Source organism: Penicillium lagena (assembly GCF_028827675.1).
Source record: "Penicillium lagena strain IBT 129212 chromosome Unknown utg000002l_segment0_segment0, whole genome shotgun sequence".
In the NCBI taxonomy this organism is placed as follows: Eukaryota; Fungi; Ascomycota; class Eurotiomycetes; order Eurotiales; family Aspergillaceae; genus Penicillium; species Penicillium lagena.
In genome coordinates, this window is record NW_026623223.1 from 1,146,950 (window position 1) to 1,165,897 (window position 18,948).

The window sequence follows — 18,948 nt, forward strand, 5'->3', positions numbered from 1 at the left end:
TCGTTAGTCTTCTGAGAATTCTCGCTAGGCAGAAACTTGGGCAGTGCCTTCTACCAAATGTTATCGTTCTATGGGGCAGAAGAGGATTATTAATCTGCTGGGTTTATTAAGACGATGCTACTGAGAAGACTACTAGCATAAATGGTTTTGCCGTTCTATTTTCCGGAAGAGAGGATAGAATTAATCGCACGGGCGCTCTAAAGCGATAGTGCGATTATTAGAGAGCAGAACACAAACTATGGTATTAGCGATGTTAGTAATAAAATAGTCATGCTTCGTAGAAATGGTCCTAATGTCATTAACTTATTCCATTCTATAGCCCAACCATAAGCGCTGGCGCGCGGCTAAACATAAGTGGAGCCTGTAAGCTCGAACCAGCCAACATCATCTTTCCCTTCAACAACGTCGCTTTCAACCACCCGCGTCTCACTCGACTCCCGTGGATGGTGGCCACCCATCCCAGTCGCGTTCGTCTTTCTCCTTATCACTTCCAATACGACCGAGCGAGTCGTTCACCGCCACCTGACGTGAGCCTCAACCGCCCCTAACATTCGCAACGCGACCAACGCCGATTCTGGAAGGACTCATCCGCAGGACTTTCTCTGTTCGCATTGAAGAGTAACTACTCCCGATTACGTTCCAGGTACCGCGATCGCCTCATCTCATTCCGTGCTCCATTTCGCTTTCCTTCTCCGTTCTATTCTTGCCCGCCGTTTTCTCCTACCCCCACCCTTCGTTACAGCGACCTGTTGGAAACGCGAGCTGCCTAGTTTGAACAGCATGGGCTGACTTCTCTATCTTCGCCTCGGCGGCGAATTGTTCGCGACCAAACAGCGCTTCAGATCTCTCTGCCCTCAATCCCCTCATCCGGACCCATTCCCACTCGGAATTTTGCCGCCGGAAGCAACTCAAGGACAACACACGCTGAAGGTATTTTACAAGGTGGAGTGTTAAATCGGAAGGAGGCGGCCTGTCCACTCTCTTCCGCTGCCGCGGACAGGATGGCCACCCCGTTCAACCCGTTTGCTGGCCGTGGCCAGAGAGCCGGGGCAACAGGCACGCCTGGACGTGGGCGCGGCAGCGCACTCAATGCGCGCTCGCCATCCTTTCAGACCAAGAACTCCAATACCTCGCAGCAATCAAAGTTTCGTGGCCGTGGGCGAGGATCCGGTGCGCGGTCGGCTCGAGGCCGTGGCGCCGCTGTTTCTGGGTCGATCACCAGCCCATCGCAAAGTGTTGCCGGGTCATCTACGACAGGCTCGGTTAATTCGCCGTTCGCTCAGTTGAACCAGAAGAAATCTTTTTCGTCCCTCTTTGGCGAACAGGCTGCGCAGCAAAAGTCCTCCTTTCCCGGTCTCACCAATGGCGTCGCGACGTCCAGTCACACCAATGACGCGTCGAAATCGTTTCAAGCGAACACCATGGGGGGAGGAATTGGAGGATCCGTGCCTGTAGAGGATGCGCCGGTCCTGAATCATTACCACGAGCGCTACGAGCAGGTCAGCAAACTCCTACCTAGCAAACTCTTCAGTCGTGCGTGACAGAAAATCTCACAAATGCCACAGCTCAAAGTCGACCGGGCGAAACGACGACAGAAGGCTATCAAAGATGGACAGATGGCAGACCCCAACCAGCCTACCTCGTTGAATCAAGCCATCACCCCGATTGGCACTTGCACCAGCATGTGTCCCGAATTCGAGAGCGTGGAACGCATTGTGCAGAAGATGGTCGACAAAAACGAAAAGGTACCTTCGACGCGCGTTAGTGTCGGTTTAATGATGCGCTTACATTGCCACCTAGTTTCTTCACCCGTCGACGGGGTCTCTGCAGAATATGGAAACGAAAATGCTCAAACGTTTTCGACGATCGGCTGCTGGATATGACGAGCAACTCCCTTCGGATATTCGAACACCCAAGACACTCCTCCAAGCCACCAATTATCTTACTCGGCATATTCTTGGTGGAAGTGAGCCTCTTGGCACTGTCCACAAATATGTCTGGGATCGTACGCGGTCCATTCGCAACGACTTCTCGGTCCAGCAACTCACCCAGGAGGCCGACGTACGAACAGCAGTCACTTGTCTGGAACGGATTGCCCGATTTCACATCATGTCTCTTCACCTCCTCACCAACCCGGCGAACGAGGAGCCGTTTGACCGTCACCAGGAACGCGAGCAATTGAACAACACCATGCTGTCGCTTATGTACTACTACGACGACAATCGCGGCCGTATTGCGTTTCGGAATGAAGATGAATTTCGCGCCTACTACATCATCTTCTCCATTCACGATCAACGACCAGACCTTGAAGCTCGTGTTCAGAAGTGGCCGGCCGCGATGCTGAACTCACCACGCGTTCAAGTCGCCCTGGAGATCTTCGCGGCTGCCTCGAATACATGGGAGTACCAGGGTGCTCTGGATGCTCGTCGGCCAAATGCCATCGCACAGGGATTTTACGCTCGCTTTTTCAACTTGATCAATTCTCCAAGCGTATCCTACCTGATGGCATGTGTGGCTGAAATTTACTTCAATCACATGCGGCAGACTGCCATTCGTGCGATCTGGAAAGCCTACTGTCGTTCACCGGCTTCGCAGCAGCACAAGAATGAAGAATGGACTGTGGAGGAACTTACCAAGGTGCTACACTTCGACGACGATGACCAGACGATTAAGTTTTGCGAAGAACAGGACTTGGAACTGGCTGAGAATGCGGATGGAGATCTCTATCTCAATTGGGGTAACCGCGCTGTTGACTCCGTTGGTATGTTCTATCCTCTGACTGGGTGGTCTTAGGGTCCATGATTGACACATCTCCAGGCTTCCAACCGTCTTCTGAGCATGTCTTTTCCGACACATTTGTGGAGTCAAAACGGAGTGGGAGAACCTTGGTTGCCATCGTCCTTGGTTTGAACATTCGCGAGGCAGCGAGGATGGGCATGATCGACCGTTCAAGTCTGCCTGAACAAATAACCACGCCATCTGCCGTTAAATCCGAGACTCCTACACAGGATGATTCTCTTTTTGTCAGCGATGAGGACAATACGACACCGGCTCCTGTCGTTCAACCAAACGCGTCTCTTCTGGAGAATGTCCGTCCGGAGTCCCCCACATCATCCGGTTTCGGCAACATGTTTGGAGGTGCCACGCCGCCACCTTCTTCCACCCCTTCACAGCCCCAGAACCCTTTCCAGCCTTCTGAGCCTTCTAAGACGTTCGGTTCGCTCTTCTCTGGGGCCACCACGAGTAGTAACCTCGCGGCATCCTCTTCAGCATCTCCCAACCCTTTTGCTGCTCTAGCATCCACGACATCGAGCCCCTTCGCTCCTTTGCAATCACCATTGGCGCTTCCAAAGGAGCCCGAGTCAGCTGAGAAAGAAGACACCCCCTCCACTACCGCACCTACTCAGCAGCCATCATCGATCTTCTCTGGTAACAGTTTTACCAGCACAACCGCAAAGCCATCTGCAGCACCCAACCCGTTTGCAGCTTCGTTATCTTCATTCCCGTCCTTCAAGTCCCCAGAGCCAAGTCAACAAGAAGCGGCCGCTGCATCGACATCGACTATCCAGCAGACACCACCTGTGGCTTCGAATCCTTTCACGGCTTCCATATCAACTTTATCGCCTACCAAGGCCTCTGTATCGACATCGAATGTCCAACAGACACCATTTGTGACTTCGAAGCCTTTTACGGCTTCGTTCTCGCCTTTCACGCCTCCCAAGGCACCATCCCCACTCCAGCAAGTTGAGTATGCGGCACAATCAACACCAGAGAGGGCGCCTTCCCTATTCCCTACCCTGCCAGCCTCGGCTACTTCAGTCGAGCAGAGGGAGACCAGTCCCTCGACCAGTCTCACTCCACAGTTCGGCCTTCCTACTACCTCTCAACCAACCTCTTTGTTCAACTTCTCATCTCCATCTGCCTCCCAGTTGGAACAAACTGCTCCCTCGGCTGGAATGACACTTGGTTCTAGCCAGAAGTCGACTAGTCTCTTCAGCTCTGTGAATACATCGTCTTTTAACGGAGTCTCCCAAGCTCCCTTGTTCGCCTCTGCTCAGGCTACTACGACTGACGAAGAAAATTCTGCTCAAGGTGCTTCGGTGACGGAGCCTGCACGACCTGTATTCTCTGAACTCAGGCCAGCACCAAAACAACTTTTCGACAGTGCGCCAACAACTCCTGCCTTTGGTAGTCTCTTCCAACCAGCAACGCCCTTGGATCTGTCTGGAAGCAGTCCCGCAGTGCAACAGGAGTCGAACCGATCACAGGAAAGCCTTGATGGTTCGACTGAAGTGAGCAGGTCAAAGACGATTGTACTAAACGACACCCCTGCCGCGAACAATGTCGATGGTCCTCTACTGCCATCACAAACTGTTACAACCGAGTTCACCGCCAAACCCGATGCTTCTACTGAACAAACGGTGCATGTAGAGTCGACCACCACGCCTGAAACACTTTCCGAATCGAGAGGCCCGCCAATTTCCGCGAGTCTCTGTAAGGACCCCTACATGTCGAATATCCCCTCACCAAAGACTAACCTATTCATCCTTTAGCCCCGGATATGAGTGAAGAACGACACCGTGCTTGGGTGGAGTTGTTGAACAGAGCTGCGATGAGACGACGATACACACAAGTGCCCAGTCGGAAACGGATGTATGAAGAACCGATTGAAACTGGACCGACTGAGAAAGGCCCAGGCCCCAAGGCTGCTAAGGTGTCAGAAGGAAAAGGACCTTCTCCGCAAGCCAAGTTCTCGATGGCACGCTCCTCGGTCAAACCCCTGCCGACTCTTCCTATCCTGGAACGGGTCAAGGCCTTGACGGAACGCAAGCGGCCCAGCGAGGAAGAGACCGAGGCGGCCAGGCCCAGATCCACTCAGGTGGACGAAGACGAAATGCTACTTTCTGCTGCACGGATCGCCGCTGAATCATTGAGGAGCGGCCCAAAGCTTTCTGACAACTGGTCTGAATACGGCGAAGGACGAAGATCCTCCTTCAGCCCTAGCAGCAGTGTCTCCTCGCAGCATTTTACCCGCAGTGCGTCGCCTCCGCAGTTGTTTGCCCAGAGTTACAATGTCGCCTACGCTCCCGATACCCCCTTGGGCCTAGGCAGGACGATGTCGCGTACCGAGCAGCGAATTCGAACAACCGGTGGACATGGGTTGGCATACAAGCCTTTGAACTTCACGCCCGATGGCAAGCCGAAATTTGCACGGAGTAGATAGCTGTTATGGATAATGGGTGATGAATTGGTCTGCGATTGATTGTGCTACATACCTCCACATGTTGAGGTTCATTTTGCATTCTGGTCGAAGGGCGTTTGAGATCATCAGCTTTACATTGTATGGTGTTAGGGAAGTGTGCCCAGTACATATTGTCCATGATGTTTTCTTGACAAAACACCTACCAATCTATTAATTATGTATGACATGATTGTGTTGAGCAGTAAAAGAAACCACAGCGAACTGGAGCAGACTTTTGCATCCTCAGGCACCAACAGCCGCACTCCTCTCCACATCGCCAACGCATCAACGTCCTCGATCCATTACCGCTCAATTCTCGAGTGAAACGGAGACTCTACATCAACTGTGTTAAACAGAATTAAAAATCTTGCCATATCACCATACTTACCACCATCCTGGCAACAGCAGCGCAGAGATTCGTCCGACTTGGGGCCACGACTTTGCGACTTCATCATCATATATCCCCAGCACTTGGCAACCACCATCACCTTGCAAGACTGCGCATTCGACCTGGTACGCAGTGGAGCGTGAGAAATTTTTCCACCTCGCAATCTCCAGAGATGCGAATTGCGACCCTGCAATTCGCCCCGAGGCTAGGTGATGTCCAAGGAAATATCGAGAGAGCAAATGCTCTTCTGAAAAATGGCAAGACCATCTCGCTGGATGGGAAAAAGCTCGGGGCTGGGATTGGTATTGAGCTTTTGAGACCCGATATCTTGGTATTGCCCGAGTTGGCCTTAACAGGTACGTGATCTGTTCTTTTTGACTAAGGAAGAAAAAAATATCAGAATGACTAATGTCTTGCCAGGCTACAACTTCCCGTCACTAGAAGAGATCAGGCCATATCTCGAACCAGCTGGTGAGGGGCCAAGTGCATCCTGGGCTCGGGAGACGGCCAGGCGACTACAGTGCAAAGTCTGTGTGGGGTATCCCGAGATTGAAAAGACGTCAGAAACCAACGAAACAGCATGTTACAACTCGCTTCTTATGCTTGATGAGAACGGAGAACTCATCCTAAACTATCGCAAGAGCTTCTTGTATTTTACTGATGAGACCTGGGCTGCAGAGGGCAATGTGGAGCGAGGGTTCCATGCGCTGTCGTTCGGGTCCAAGCAGGTTGCTACTTCGTTTGGCATCTGCATGGATATCAATCCCTACAAGTTCGAAGCCCCATGGACGAAATGGGAATTTGCGCACCGTGTGCTAGACTCCAAATCCCAGCTCGTGGTCTTGTCCATGGCCTGGCTGACGACGTTGAGTCGCGAAGAACTGGATGCGCTGAACGGCGAGCCCGAGATGGATACGTTCAACTACTGGATCCAGCGGTTCTGGCCGCTTCTCAAGAAAAGAATGCAGCACGAGGACGTCGATCTAGACGGTAACAAGCAAACCATTCTTGTATTCGCCAATCGCGCGGGCGAGGAGCCTCCCGTGGAAGAAGGCAAGCCCCCCGCTCGCTATGCGGGGACGAGCGCCATCATCGCCATCACGCAGCGTCCCGTGCCCGGTACTGGTGGGGAGCCAGGGCCACGGCCCGGGCCTGGGTCACGGGAAGAGAAGAAGGCATCTGAGACAAACGATGCAGCAGAGCCCCCATTGGATGCGAAGATCCTCTGCTGGGACATGCTGGGCGCAGCGGAGGAGGGCATTTGTTTCGCGGATACCACGGCAGACCCTCAAATGGTGTTTGGGCTGCGAAAGGCGTCCGTTTGAGGCGCTTTCACGACGCGTCAGACCCACCCACACTGGACGCAGTGTATGCCGATGCCTTGTTTTTTTTGGTGTTTTGGTTAAATCCGTGGCAAGGCCGAAGCGGTGCACATTCTGGGAAGACTACAATGATGGTCATGATCACTTGTGGTACTACCCCCCCTCCTCCTCCCTGGTCTCCCAATCTCTTCTTTCGACATCCTCATATGTATATGCATACCATTCTCCACCCCGGCCGCAGATCCCGCTACCGTCCGGCACGACGGCCTGCATCACGGAACCAGACGTTGCCACCTTGGTCGATCCTCAGGATCCAGGTGACAATATGCAGACATCCGGGATGACATACATGCACCTTGATCGCCCCGATCGGCTTCTTCAGACGCTCAGACACCCACCTTAATTTTCTCCATCGATGATATCCCGTCGCATGACCCGCCTCCCACGAGGATGCAACCCTTTGTATGGTTAGCGCCAACCGCGAGAGTCTAGATCACAGGCTAGAGGGTGCCTAGACATGTGGGATCCGCCATCTGCTCATCGCGATTGTCGTGCAGCCCTCACCACGTGATCTGGCCCTTCCCCCCCTTGGTTCGAGCGGGCCAATCAGGTCGAGGAGCCACAGGAGGGGCACGGGATCGTTGCACCTGACTTGATACGATGGAGGGTAGTGCTATCTATTATTATCAACCGTGATTCTATCCGGAGCAATGACTGTCATTTATGGACTCTGTACTCGTAGTGCACTCGTAGCCGGCTCGATTATATACGACCCCGGACTGCCCCCATCCGGCGATCGGCCCGTCACCTGATCATAGTGCACAACTGGTCTATCTGCCTACCCGCACACCCTCGCCCACCCTCGACTGCACTCCTCGCCACGTGAGCGGTCCCTCTCAACTCGACTCTTGCACTCTACATCTCCCCCCCATCAAGCATCCCTTCTTTGCAATTTATCCCCATTTTGGGCGTTGGCTGTCGTTTTTTCTACGGCCACTTGTCCCCCTAACAATCTTCCACCTTTTCTGATTTCACGTTCGATTTGCCAAATTCGGCTCGCGCAAACAACGTGACTTCTTGTTGTTTGAGCAGGTGACTTCCTGTCAGGTGATAAAGCGATCATCCCAAGGTACGCCTTCCTCATCCCGTCGTTCATCCCCATCCTACAAGTTGAGCGCGATGATGCGGTCGCGGCGCGTCTGCCATGAGTCCGGACCTGCCTTGCGCCCCCTGATGATGTCGCTGCCCCTGTGTTGCCCCCCGACCGAGCGCGAATGACGCGTATCTGATGTCGTCGGGGTGTATACACTCGATGAACTTCTTGACTATGGCCGCTATCCCGTAGACGGGGTTCAGTGCGCGTGTGATGGTCAGGGGGCTTGGTTCGGATGAGCTGAATCCCACTGTGCGGTCGCAGAGGCCTGGCAAGCGCGTCTGCACCACGCGTCTCTGTTTATCGTGGGGAGTGACTACAGATGCTCCACCAGGGCTATCTGACCGTCACTGGCCCATGATTGTCCTTCACTCTCTTATTTGTTTCGATGCCGTTACTCTCCGGTCGGCACGCGATGGCTAACTGTGACCCTAAGCAGATCGACGGAAGTCTCATCCCACCATGAACAGCCCCGATGGAACCACTCACAAGCGCAAGCGCGACGGCTCTGACAGCCTAGGCCCAGACCCTCAGCGTCTCAACCGCTCCTCCCACGGCAGTAATGGCAGCATGCCGGGCGAGAACCAGCCCAACTTCGGCCATGGCTCCCTGAACTACGAGCATAGCTCGGACCTCAACATCGACCAGCAAATCCTTCAGCATGTTGGGCCCCAAAATGGCATGTCGGATGACAATGCCCTGACTGCTAATGCCAAAGCGGCGCTGGCGGCACACACTCCGCAACACAAGTATCCGCCTCCCCCGGATACCCCGTTCGATGCCAACAACCTCACCTCTTCCCTGTCGTTCGATGAAATGAACCAGACCCCCATGGGTGGTGGCCACAACCACAACTCTACCGCTGCTGCGGTCTATGCTGCCCGTGAGGCTCAGAGCATGAACCAGAAGCCGAATGTCGGCTCGCCCGAGTGGCACCAGATCCGCAAGAACAACCACAAGGAAGGTAAGACAGAGATCTCTCGCCATACCAGTTGATGTCAGTGCTGACCCCGAAAACCAGTTGAGCGCCGACGCCGTGAGGCCATCAATGAAGGGATCAACCAGATTGCCCGTCTTGTGCCGAACTGCGACAAGAACAAGGGCGCCATTCTGCAGCGTGCCATCGAGTACATCTGCCAACTGCAGGAAGAGAAGAAGAGCATGGACGAGCGGTTCGAGCAGCACAGCCTGACAGCCAACCACGCCATCACCGAGATCAGCACCTCCAACTCAAAGCTCAAGGCCGAGGTCGGTCGTCGCAATACCATTGCCATGAAGTGGCTGTCGCGCTGCCGCGAGGCTGGCCTGGACTTTGATGACTACGAGGATGCCAAGGAGCTCGAGACGCTGGAGATGGACTAGAGTGGTTTTCTTTTCTGAATGTGGCTCGACCGTTGCTGTTTTTTTCTTTCTTTTTCTGGAGGTTAAGATTGACACCCGAACATACCCTCACTTCTCTTGTTTTTGCGCGTGGTTGCTCCTTTTCTTTCTTTTTCGCTGGTTGAAACTCCTCTCTTCGATTCTTCCTCCCATTCCCTTGACGCTATCATCAACGATACAGTGTATATCTGCCACCAGAGATCAGTGTTTTTGGTCCCTCCAAGCACCCGCGTGATTCTCAACGGGTACACTGGCCGTCTGGCGTCTTCTCTTCCTCGTTTCCTTTTTTGTGTTTGTATGCTACCACTTTCTTTACGTTGTCTTTCATCTTTAATGGACTGGGCGGCGAAATCTAAGGTCGGGATGGGATTTGCGTTTTGAGGCTCTGGAGCTGCGGTATAATTTGATGATTATTCTTTCTTACCCCTTGCCCTCTTGCCGTAGTGCTGGTAGAACCTGACTGTTGCTCTCTTAAGCATTGCTTCACAAGCGAAGTAGACATGAACAACGAATCCAAGCATCAGACTACATAACCAAGAACCAACACCCACTCACTCATCATCAAAAATTGTCCTCCGCCTGTACCACATCCCCAGATCCACACCCAACACCCTTAACAACCACCTTCTTCCCCGAGCTCCCCCGTAACCCTCACATCAACAGTGTCCGTCCCAAACCCACCATCTTTCTCAAAGAAATTATAATACGTGCGCGTGGTGTCCGCCCACGAGTCCCCGTTATCAGTACTAACCTCCAACCGCGTGACGGCCTCATTGGCGTTAACAACCTGCATGGCGAACCAGTAGGCCGATGAGCCGTCTTTCGAGTGCAGGGATAGTGGGCCGGATACGTCGCAGGGTGTGAACGACCAGGTTATGTCGATTACGCCTGTTGCTAGCTCCGAGAGGGTTGAGAAGGCGTTGCTGAATAGGTCGATGTGGTTTGCTGCGCAGGAGGGGCATTGGTCCACGATCTATGGCGTGTTGGTTAGTTTAGGGCTGGGTTGGTTTGTTTTGTCGGGGAGGGGGTTAAGAGTCGTGAAGGGGTTAGGGTTAGGGGAGAATAATGATTGCATGAAAGGGTAGATGAATGAACTGGTCTTTACATACCATAGCCTTAATCGAATTCCCCCCGGTCCTTGGATGGACACACACTCTCCGCAATGCGCTGCGGCATCCCATCTATCGACCGACAGCGCAGCGCCAAAGATGCCGCTCGGCAGCGTGTACCCCGTGAACGAGCATGTGCCGCTGGAGACATCGCCACTGTAGTATGTGGCTTCGCCGGTGTTGTCTCCGGTGGAGGAGCTTGACGAGGAAGAAGATGAAGAGGCAGTGGTTGTTTCAGCTGCAGGGGACCTCTCCGAGGTTGTTGTGGACTGCTCGCTGGCTGCATTGTCAGCCGCAGGAACGGCGGCAATAGCAGCAGTGGTGGTAGTGGCAGCAGCAGCGTCAGAACTACTAGTCGAGACATCAACAAGGGTAAGCGTCTTCGTCTTGGTGGATTGAACCGTCACCGTCGACAACGGAGCAACAGGCTCAGTGGTGGTGGTGGTGGTAGTAGTGGTAGAAGTCGTAGTCGGGGTAGTGGTAGTTGAAACCGTCGAAGATGGTGTCAGCGTCACCTCGACAGCGATGGTATTAACGACAATCATATATCCCGACGGACACTGTCCTGCATCATTGGGTAGAAGGCGCGAATTGACAGATGCAGACGCAGTGGCGGCGATGCTGAGGAGAGCGGCGGCGCCGATAAATGGTAGACGCAGATATTTCATCTTGTCCTATTCGTCGTTTTTGTTTCTTGTTCTTGGTTTTTTTTTTGAAACGAAAGGGTCGGCTGGTGTGAGGGTGATCTGATAGATGGAGACTGTACAGTGATAGACCTAACCTAGACTAGGTAGGGTATCCGTTGAGAATATATTCAAATGAAGAAGATAAATCAACAGCGTATACTGTCTCAAGGAAAGAAAGAACGTGCCAAGTTGCTTGCACTTGGTAGTTGAACGAAAGGAAGGGACGTCTGGATATCGAATCGCAGACTTAATGGAATTGGAATGGCCAAGGCACTGCCCGTAGCAAGAGAAAGGAACGAACAGTCTGGTAACAGTGATGGGAAAGAAAGGAAAGAAAAAGAAATAGCAGGACGAAAAAGAGGGCCACGGCACTCTGCTGACGGGAGAGCAGAACTAAGTCCGGCGTCATCTGAAACACGCGTGGAGTAGGGCCTGGGATTGTTAGTGGTGGCTTAATTTAGCACTTTAATCAAGGGAAATATTGCCAGGACTGACTAACTCCGAATCAATGGGAGCTATGATGCAGAGGAGAAAAGAATAATTTCGGGATAGATTCGCTAATTACCTGTTGTTATCTAGGAGTAAATATCACTAAAATTCACCAGAAATGCATGCCAACCACACACCACACCACTACCGGGCGTCCCACATAATCTCACTTAGACTTAGCATCGCATCACCACTAGCCTTCTTCGCCGCCATAAAATCCTCACGGTTGTCTGCACCGCGGGGCCCGCGCAAGATCTCCGAGAAACAGAGGTCCACGAGCACGCGCAGCTCATCGTAGGTGAAGGGTTCGCCGTTCCCAGCCGCAAGGGCCTTATCTCCCTGAGTGGCGAACTCCTCCTTCTCATATTTGGCATTGTCGATAGTCTTTTCCGCACCCTCAAGGAACCAGTCCAGGAACTTAGCACTGCGCGGCAAGGCGACGATCTCGTGCGAGGAGTCGCTCCCGTCCGCTGCTGTCGGGTCGATGATGATGTTCTTCAGGTTCTGTTGGAGAACCAGCACATCGAGCTGCAGACGTAAAGCGCCGTTCTCATTCATAGCACCGATGTAGCGCGTGCAGGCGACGAAGACGTGGTCGATGAACCGTGCCAGGCCAGAGGTGATGAACCAGCGCTCTGGGGAGCCGAGGTATAGCGAAATGTTTGTGTCGAAGGCGATGAGGTCGTTGTTCAGCTCAAGGATGGTTGGTGACGCGGCTGTCGGCTGGTTCATGAGGATGTGCCACCAGGCTTCGCTTGAGCTGATGGATGGGGTCTGAGGCTCGGAGTTTCGGATAGTCGGGGGGATTCGGGCCAGACATTGTTTTTGTTAGCATGTGGATGATTCCACACCGGATGTCAACGTGCAATGTCAGAAGCGCGGTAGAACCAAGACCGTGCAAGGATTGCAGGGTTCGATCAAACGCCGCTGCTGTCTCCTGATTGAGTGGAAGAAATACAGGCTGGTTAATACTGTCACGCTTGGGTCTCATGGCTCCAAATAAGGTCCACCGTCGCGACGGTCGTCCGCTCGCAGTTAGAGATGGCGACGAATCAGCCTCCGCTGCCGGGTCCATCACCAGCCGAATTTTGGTGAGATGGCTGCCAAGCCATTTCTATAATGTGAAAGTTAGTATCTGCTTAGACACGGATACACAAAATTCTCTTACCATGCTGTTGTACAGGAGGGAAAGAGAAACGACTGTTTTGGGATCCGATATGATGTCGTATGGTTCCAGGGGCACCTGATTAGTCCGTTTGAGAAGGAGTTCGATTTCCTGCTCCTGTTAGTCAAAGTCATTATTTACGAAGGCTCAGGGTTTACCTTATCAAGCAAGATCTGCTTTTTTGTCGTGGTTCCTTCCCACAACTCATTGACGGTGTCACGAATATCTCCGGAGTCTGCAAACTGCGCTGCAGCTTTGAGTCGGACTCCACCTCCCTGATTCCGAGTTGAGACTTTGGTAACCATTGCTAGGGACAAATGAGCCTGTGATTGCAGGGGAAATGATCGGAAAATTCGTACCTTTATACCATCCGAAACACTTGTCGTAATACGTCACAATCTGGTCAATGAGAAGTTGTGTGAAAGACTGGTCGTGCGGGATGCTCGATAACATCTTGCTAAATTCCCGCACAATGGACATGAATTTGACCGTACCCTGTCAAATAGTCAAATTAGACAATGGAGAAAATCTCGTTGTGAGAAAACTCACCCTGAAAATGGGACGAGGAGACACCTTGGCCCACTGAGGGTCTTCCGTAAATGCATCAGCAGCGATAAAGCTGAGCGTACACAGGTCCGTCACAGTCTCATCCAGCTGAGGGTGGAAAACGTTGACCATGAAGTCGTCCAGGAAAGAGGTCAGTGTGTTCATCGGGATGTCCGAGTTGACCGGAACAATGTCCTTCAAGCGTTGGATGAAAGAAAGCGAAGGCGGTAGCAGCAGACCCATGTTAAAGACACTTGGCTCGATTAGGATCTTGTGGCCAGTTCCGGAGTTGCCCTGTCTGGATTGGGTAGTGTCGTTTGTGGATGATTTCTGTCTTGTTTTGGAGACCATTCCAGGCACAGAGGACTTTAGAATCTCATCCAGCTCATCCTGCTCAGCCTTCATCTCTGAGTTCTGATCAATATCCGATAACTTGAACATTTTCTGCGATATACCTTTCGTCAGCTACTGTCAAATCGATAAAACCATATAAATCTTCTACCTTTGTTTTATCTCGACCGGAATAGAGCTGCCGCCTAGCGTCGGCTTCCTCGCCCCGAGAACGATAAGAAGCCTCGCCATCAGTTGCAAGGTAGTCGTGCATGAGAGATCGGATCTAATAAATATAATTAGTGAGAAATACAAGGGAAAAAGAAATGTCTCTTACCTCGCTTTGGTAAAGTTTCCACAACTCCTTGAACCCTCCAGCAAGAGTATCGCCGGTGGTGAGACCCTCACGTTGCACAATAGCCGCGACCACATCGTGAATGACCCGGTGGCCCTCAGCGATGGCCTCGAATTTGGCGTACAACGCCCATAGGAATTCCGCTAGCACGTGACCTCGCTTTTCGATCGCCTCGGTGGGTAGACTGGTCTTGAGGGAGCTGTCGTGAGATGGAAACCCTTTGGCCGAGCTGGGGTAGCGAGCATCAACATCTGCGTTCGTTTTGTCGACCACCGCGAACAGTTCAACCGGAAGACGCTGTTCAATCCGATCAATCGCTACATCAAGGTGGCCCATTTTATTCAGGGCTTCGATCAACAAGTGGATATATGAGAATGTGTCGGCCTCGGGATTCCGCGAAGCATCTTCGACCATGGGCGTCGACGCATCCAACTTTGCCAGAAAAGTGTATACTGGCCGTTCCCAAGAGCGGTTGCCGGTCCAACTGAATGAGCTGATGTCTCCCTCGGCGCTCGGTGGTTTCCATCGATCAGTGCAGTACGGAGACTTCAGGTACAAGTGATCGTGCAATTCTTCAATCAAGATATCTGTGAGTGATATTTCTTGATTGCTGAAGAACGCACGGACATCTGCCAAGGCACCAAGGTTGTCCAATTCAGAGCGGCGGAGCAACCGCAAGCCAGTGTGAAGCACATCCACTGCAGCGAGGAATCGTTTGTCGGAGATGTGAGCCTCCAGTTTCTCAGGGAGGGATTGAATTTCCTCGATATGGCAGAACAACTGAATGATATCATCGTAATTCTGTGAGGACGTTGCCAGCCCCTTGAGTTCCGGCTTCGTCGACAGTAACCCAGACTTTGCCTCCTCTAGGGAATGTCTCAGATCACGAACTCGGCCCTGGGAGCTTGCAATACTCGACTGGATTTTGTGGTATGTCCCGATGGAGCTGTTGAATCCCTGGTGATGTTCTATGACCCGTCATGTCAGCCTCGAGCCCGTCTCAATCAACATCCAGTCACCTACCGTTGACAATCGCCTTCAAAGTCCTCTGAATCTGATTATGCATCCGGAGAAAGTCCGGCTCGCGATCCGCCTTGCCCAATGTACTCATGTCCATCAGACTCAACGCCACATGCACCGGGATGCACTCGGTATCCGTCATGAAATCCCACTCGCGTTGGATCGACTGCAGGACGGCTATATATCATAAACGTATCAGCAAAGATGTCTCTTCCAAGGAAACGTTTCACGACGGACATTCAACTGATTGCAGCTCCCCAGGATTGTCATCCACTTTCGGAACGTTATACCCATTTCTATCCCGATTCCTGCTTTCCGGATACCGTGGTGCCTCCTTCGGACGATCAGGTCTGGAGCCCTGATATCTGTTCTCTCCATCCCCATTCCTTGTGCGCGGCCGCGAATTGGACGATGGTTGTTGCTGCCCGTCCCGATCTCCTTGGTCGCGCCGTCGTTCCGGAGACGGATTGGGTGACACAGAGCGCGGTGAAGGGGACTCGCCGTAGAAACCACCGTAGCCACCAGGGCGGCGGTCCCTGCTTGCTCCTCCTGCTCCGCCGTACCCATTCACACCGAGATTGCTGCCGCCGTAGCCGCCATCGCCGCGATCGTACCGGCCGGTGTCGCCGTATCCGTATCGGCCGCTCATTCCAAACGGCTTCGAGTGGTCAGGTCCAGGAGGTTAAGCTGTTGAGAACACGCTGGTTCGGTGCGACCAAGGGGTCGTGGAGGCGCAATCCGAGGGGAGGGGCGGTAGAGGTATCGCTTTAGGTCCAGTGGATTTCGCGCAACGAGGGGCGGACAAGAACAGCGAGCATTCTTGGTCGCGCAATTGCAGGGTGACTGGGAGCAGTGATGGAGGGGTTGTGGTTGTGATTAGATGGGGTTGTGTTGTTGTGTTGGCGGTAGCGATGGAGGAACGGCAGTCGGGGCGGGATGAAGTCGGGGCTCCACACGAGCTTCCCTTTCCATGTTCATTCATTCCACTGACTTACTTCCACTCTACTATATATACACGGATTGCCACAAAAACCCTAGAATCATGCCGAGCAGATCTTCTTTCTACCTTGTTCTCTCTCATACTGGCAGTTTAACTCTCAGGTCTACTTAGAGATAGGCTTGGTCTCCCGCTCCAGCCACTTGGTTGTCAGCTCGTCCTCTGTAAAGAAGTGGTGCGTCTTGTCCCAAATCTCGGCGTGGTAGTCGTTCACCCACTTGAGCTCCGCATCGCTCAGCAGCGACGGCTCAATCAGCTTGCGACCGATCGGCGTCATGGTAACGTGTTCGAAGCCCAGCCACTGCTTGTCGCCGAACTTGTTGGGCGGGTTGACCTCCTTGCACAGAACGACATCTAACAGCAGATATATCAGCACATATAGCAAGTTGGGATTGGTGGAGCTCTTACTCTCAATTCGGATGCCAAACTTGCCGTCCTCGTAGTAGCCGGGTTCTATGAGCCACAATTAGCGTTGATGGAGATGTACAGGAGGAGGTAGACGAACCATCCGAGATGACGTTTCCAGCAGCAATGGGCACTTCAGTGTATTGCACACGAGTGCCGATGCCCATGGGTCCCTCGTGAACATTCTGACCGGGATTAGCAGGACGAATCGCGCAGGATCGAGCTCGGCGTGCTTACCAGATAAGATCCAATTCCGTGCCCCGTGCCGTGGAGAAAGTCAAGGCCTTCCTTCCACAGGAACTGACGGGCCAAAACATCAATGGCAAACCCACTAGTGCCCTTGGGGAACACTGCAGTGTCAATGCCAATCATACCCTTGAGCACCAAAGTGAAAGCTCGCTTCTCGAACTCCGTGGGTTGACCAAAGTGGTGCGTCCGGGTGGTATCCGTGGTTCCATCCAGGTACTGGGCGCCAGAGTCGCAGAGGTAGATGGCCTTGGGGTCAATGATAGAGCAGCTTCCCTTCTCCGGCTTGTAGTGGATAACCGCACCGTTAGGGCCCGTGGAAGAGATGGTGTCGAACGAAAGACCGGCGAATAGCTCGTTCTTGGAGCGGATCTGTTCGAGCTTGTCTGCAGCGTCGACTTCATCCAGGGTCGTCTTCTTGTTGATCAGTTCGTTCTCAAGCCAAGCAAAGTACTCTGTCAGCGAGGCGCCATCTCGGATGTGACACGCCCGCATGCCGTCCAGCTCAGTGTCATTTTTGACAGCTTTGGCATCGCCGATCGGGCTGCGGGCCTCCTCGACCTGCTCCTCACCTCCCAAATTGAGACTAAGAGCCCAGGAAGCTTTGTTTGAAAGCAAAAATTTGAACGGGGCTTCAGCATTGCCGCTGGACTTGCTTCGAGCTTCGCTCAAAGATTTCGCATCCGCATAGATGGAGTCGTACGGCTTGATGATCACATCATTGCCGAGATGAGCCTTGACCTCTGGTGTGAGCTTGTCATCTTCGACATAGAGCTCCGCAGTGGTGGGCGTGACAACGGCATACGAGAAAAACACCGGGTTGTAGGGAATGCTAGGAATGGTCAATTTTGAATATACTATCGGGAAACACGGGCTCTTACTCGCTTCCTCGCAGGTTAAACAACCAGGCAATCTCATCAAGCATGGCTGTTATCCGTCAGCAATGGTGATGGGAAAAAAACAAACGATTTTTCCTACAAATAAAGAAGGCGCCCTTTTTCTTGGTTTCTAACTCCTTGCGAAGGTCGGCGACCTTGTCCTGGAAGGACTTGCCAGCATATTTGTTGGGATGCACCCGAACCTTCTCACTGGGGCGTGGCGGGCGGTCTTTGCCCCAGACCAAATCGACCAGGTTTTGCTGGATCCCCACGAGCGACGAACCGTTCTTCTCAAGAGTCTCGGCGAGTTTGCGCGCGCCAGCTATAGATATTAGCATCGTGGCTCATATCTTCACAGGCAAAACCAACTTACAGGCTGTGATCAAAGACGGATCCACACCCACTGCCTTGCCGCCCTGAGCCTGTTCCGTGGTCCTAAAGCACATTCAGCTTCTGCACCGGATTTTCCTTTAGTCAATCGATCCGTACCATTCCTGCCAAGTCGGGACCCCTTCAATTCCACGCTTAAGCAGCTCCCAGTTGCTGTCCAATTGCTTCGCGGCCTGGTTGAAGTACCGTCCGTCCGTAGACAGGGCGGCCTTGGTCAGGGAGACGATCGCGGTACCGGCGGAGCCAGAGAAACCAGAAATGAACTCTGCAGGGACAGTGGTCAGTTGAGAGTGTAGACAGGGAGAAAGAGGACCGATCGCTGACCTCGACGGGCATCACACGGCGCAATGTACTCGGATTGATGGCTATCCTCGGAAGGAACAACTGTTGGATGCGAACATGAGTCTCGACACGTCGCACTTGGCATTGAATGATGGCGTACTGTAGACATCCACCTTGTTCTCCTGCATCAACTGCCTCAGCCTCGTCAGGCGATCAGTGGTATCCACGGTCCCCATCTCGACCGAGTATCGTGGGCCAAGAACAGAAAAGAATCGAGCGTGCGAAAGTGGCCGTTGCAGTGAACGAAAGGGTGTCCAACAAAAGCGGATGGATTGGGAGAAGAGCATGGACACCGCACGAGCGGGAAGGAGGAAGGGGAGTTCGTTGCGATAACTAAGCGACCAGAAGGAAGAAGAGGGGAGAGAGGATGGGTAGCGGCGCAGATAAGTGAGTGGATATGTTGGTGATCTCCGGTTGAAACCGCGGGCCCCCACGGTTGTCCTATTTGCACTAGCCGGACTTTACTGGAGATGATGATGGGGGATTCGACACACACAGGACAAGG

The 18,948-nt window shown here is 53.0% G+C and overlaps 7 protein-coding genes across 7 annotated transcripts; 4 read left to right on the forward strand and 3 right to left on the reverse strand.

Annotated features, from left to right (window-relative positions):
* Window positions 1-1,001: 1,001 nt before the first annotated feature.
* On the forward strand, window positions 1,002-5,224 carry N7510_003209 (uncharacterized protein; the record flags this gene model as incomplete). Its single annotated transcript, XM_056975136.1, has 5 exons — window positions 1,002-1,499; window positions 1,566-1,745; window positions 1,801-2,761; window positions 2,818-4,494; window positions 4,554-5,224. 5 exons carry the CDS (start codon window positions 1,002-1,004, stop codon window positions 5,222-5,224), a joined length of 3,987 nt encoding a protein of 1,328 aa, XP_056835092.1.
* A 578-nt stretch (window positions 5,225-5,802) lies between these two features.
* N7510_003210 (putative protein N-terminal asparagine amidohydrolase) lies at window positions 5,803-6,955 on the forward strand (the record flags this gene model as incomplete). The annotated part of the gene is made up of 2 exons (XM_056975137.1): window positions 5,803-5,986; window positions 6,051-6,955. 2 exons carry the CDS (start codon window positions 5,803-5,805, stop codon window positions 6,953-6,955), a joined length of 1,089 nt encoding a protein of 362 aa, XP_056835093.1.
* Window positions 6,956-8,318: 1,363 nt separating this feature from the next.
* N7510_003211 (uncharacterized protein) lies at window positions 8,319-8,528 on the forward strand (the record flags this gene model as incomplete). Its single annotated transcript, XM_056975138.1, has 1 exon — window positions 8,319-8,528. The coding sequence occupies one exon, from the start codon at window positions 8,319-8,321 to the stop codon at window positions 8,526-8,528; it is 210 nt and encodes a 69-aa protein (XP_056835094.1).
* A 39-nt stretch (window positions 8,529-8,567) lies between these two features.
* N7510_003212 (basic helix-loop-helix domain-containing protein) lies at window positions 8,568-9,467 on the forward strand (the record flags this gene model as incomplete). The annotated part of the gene is made up of 2 exons (XM_056975139.1): window positions 8,568-9,069; window positions 9,127-9,467. The coding sequence occupies 2 exons, from the start codon at window positions 8,568-8,570 to the stop codon at window positions 9,465-9,467; spliced, it is 843 nt and encodes a 280-aa protein (XP_056835095.1).
* A 631-nt stretch (window positions 9,468-10,098) lies between these two features.
* Window positions 10,099-11,262, reverse strand: N7510_003213 (putative extracellular cellulase CelA/allergen Asp F7-like; the record flags this gene model as incomplete). The annotated part of the gene is made up of 2 exons (XM_056975140.1): window positions 10,099-10,458; window positions 10,636-11,262. 2 exons carry the CDS (start codon window positions 11,260-11,262, stop codon window positions 10,099-10,101), a joined length of 987 nt encoding a protein of 328 aa, XP_056835096.1.
* A 651-nt stretch (window positions 11,263-11,913) lies between these two features.
* Window positions 11,914-15,834, reverse strand: N7510_003214 (exocyst subunit SEC8; the record flags this gene model as incomplete). Its single annotated transcript, XM_056975141.1, has 10 exons — window positions 11,914-12,529; window positions 12,621-12,883; window positions 12,938-13,045; window positions 13,093-13,241; window positions 13,294-13,429; window positions 13,484-13,924; window positions 13,983-14,096; window positions 14,148-15,133; window positions 15,189-15,362; window positions 15,423-15,834. The coding sequence occupies 10 exons, from the start codon at window positions 15,832-15,834 to the stop codon at window positions 11,914-11,916; spliced, it is 3,399 nt and encodes a 1,132-aa protein (XP_056835097.1).
* Window positions 15,835-16,288: 454 nt separating this feature from the next.
* Window positions 16,289-18,730, reverse strand: ampp (aminopeptidase P; the record flags this gene model as incomplete). Its single annotated transcript, XM_056975142.1, has 10 exons — window positions 16,289-16,536; window positions 16,591-16,635; window positions 16,688-16,772; window positions 16,825-17,665; window positions 17,715-17,760; window positions 17,812-18,033; window positions 18,085-18,146; window positions 18,201-18,366; window positions 18,426-18,485; window positions 18,544-18,730. 10 exons carry the CDS (start codon window positions 18,728-18,730, stop codon window positions 16,289-16,291), a joined length of 1,962 nt encoding a protein of 653 aa, XP_056835098.1.
* Window positions 18,731-18,948: the final 218 nt, after the last annotated feature.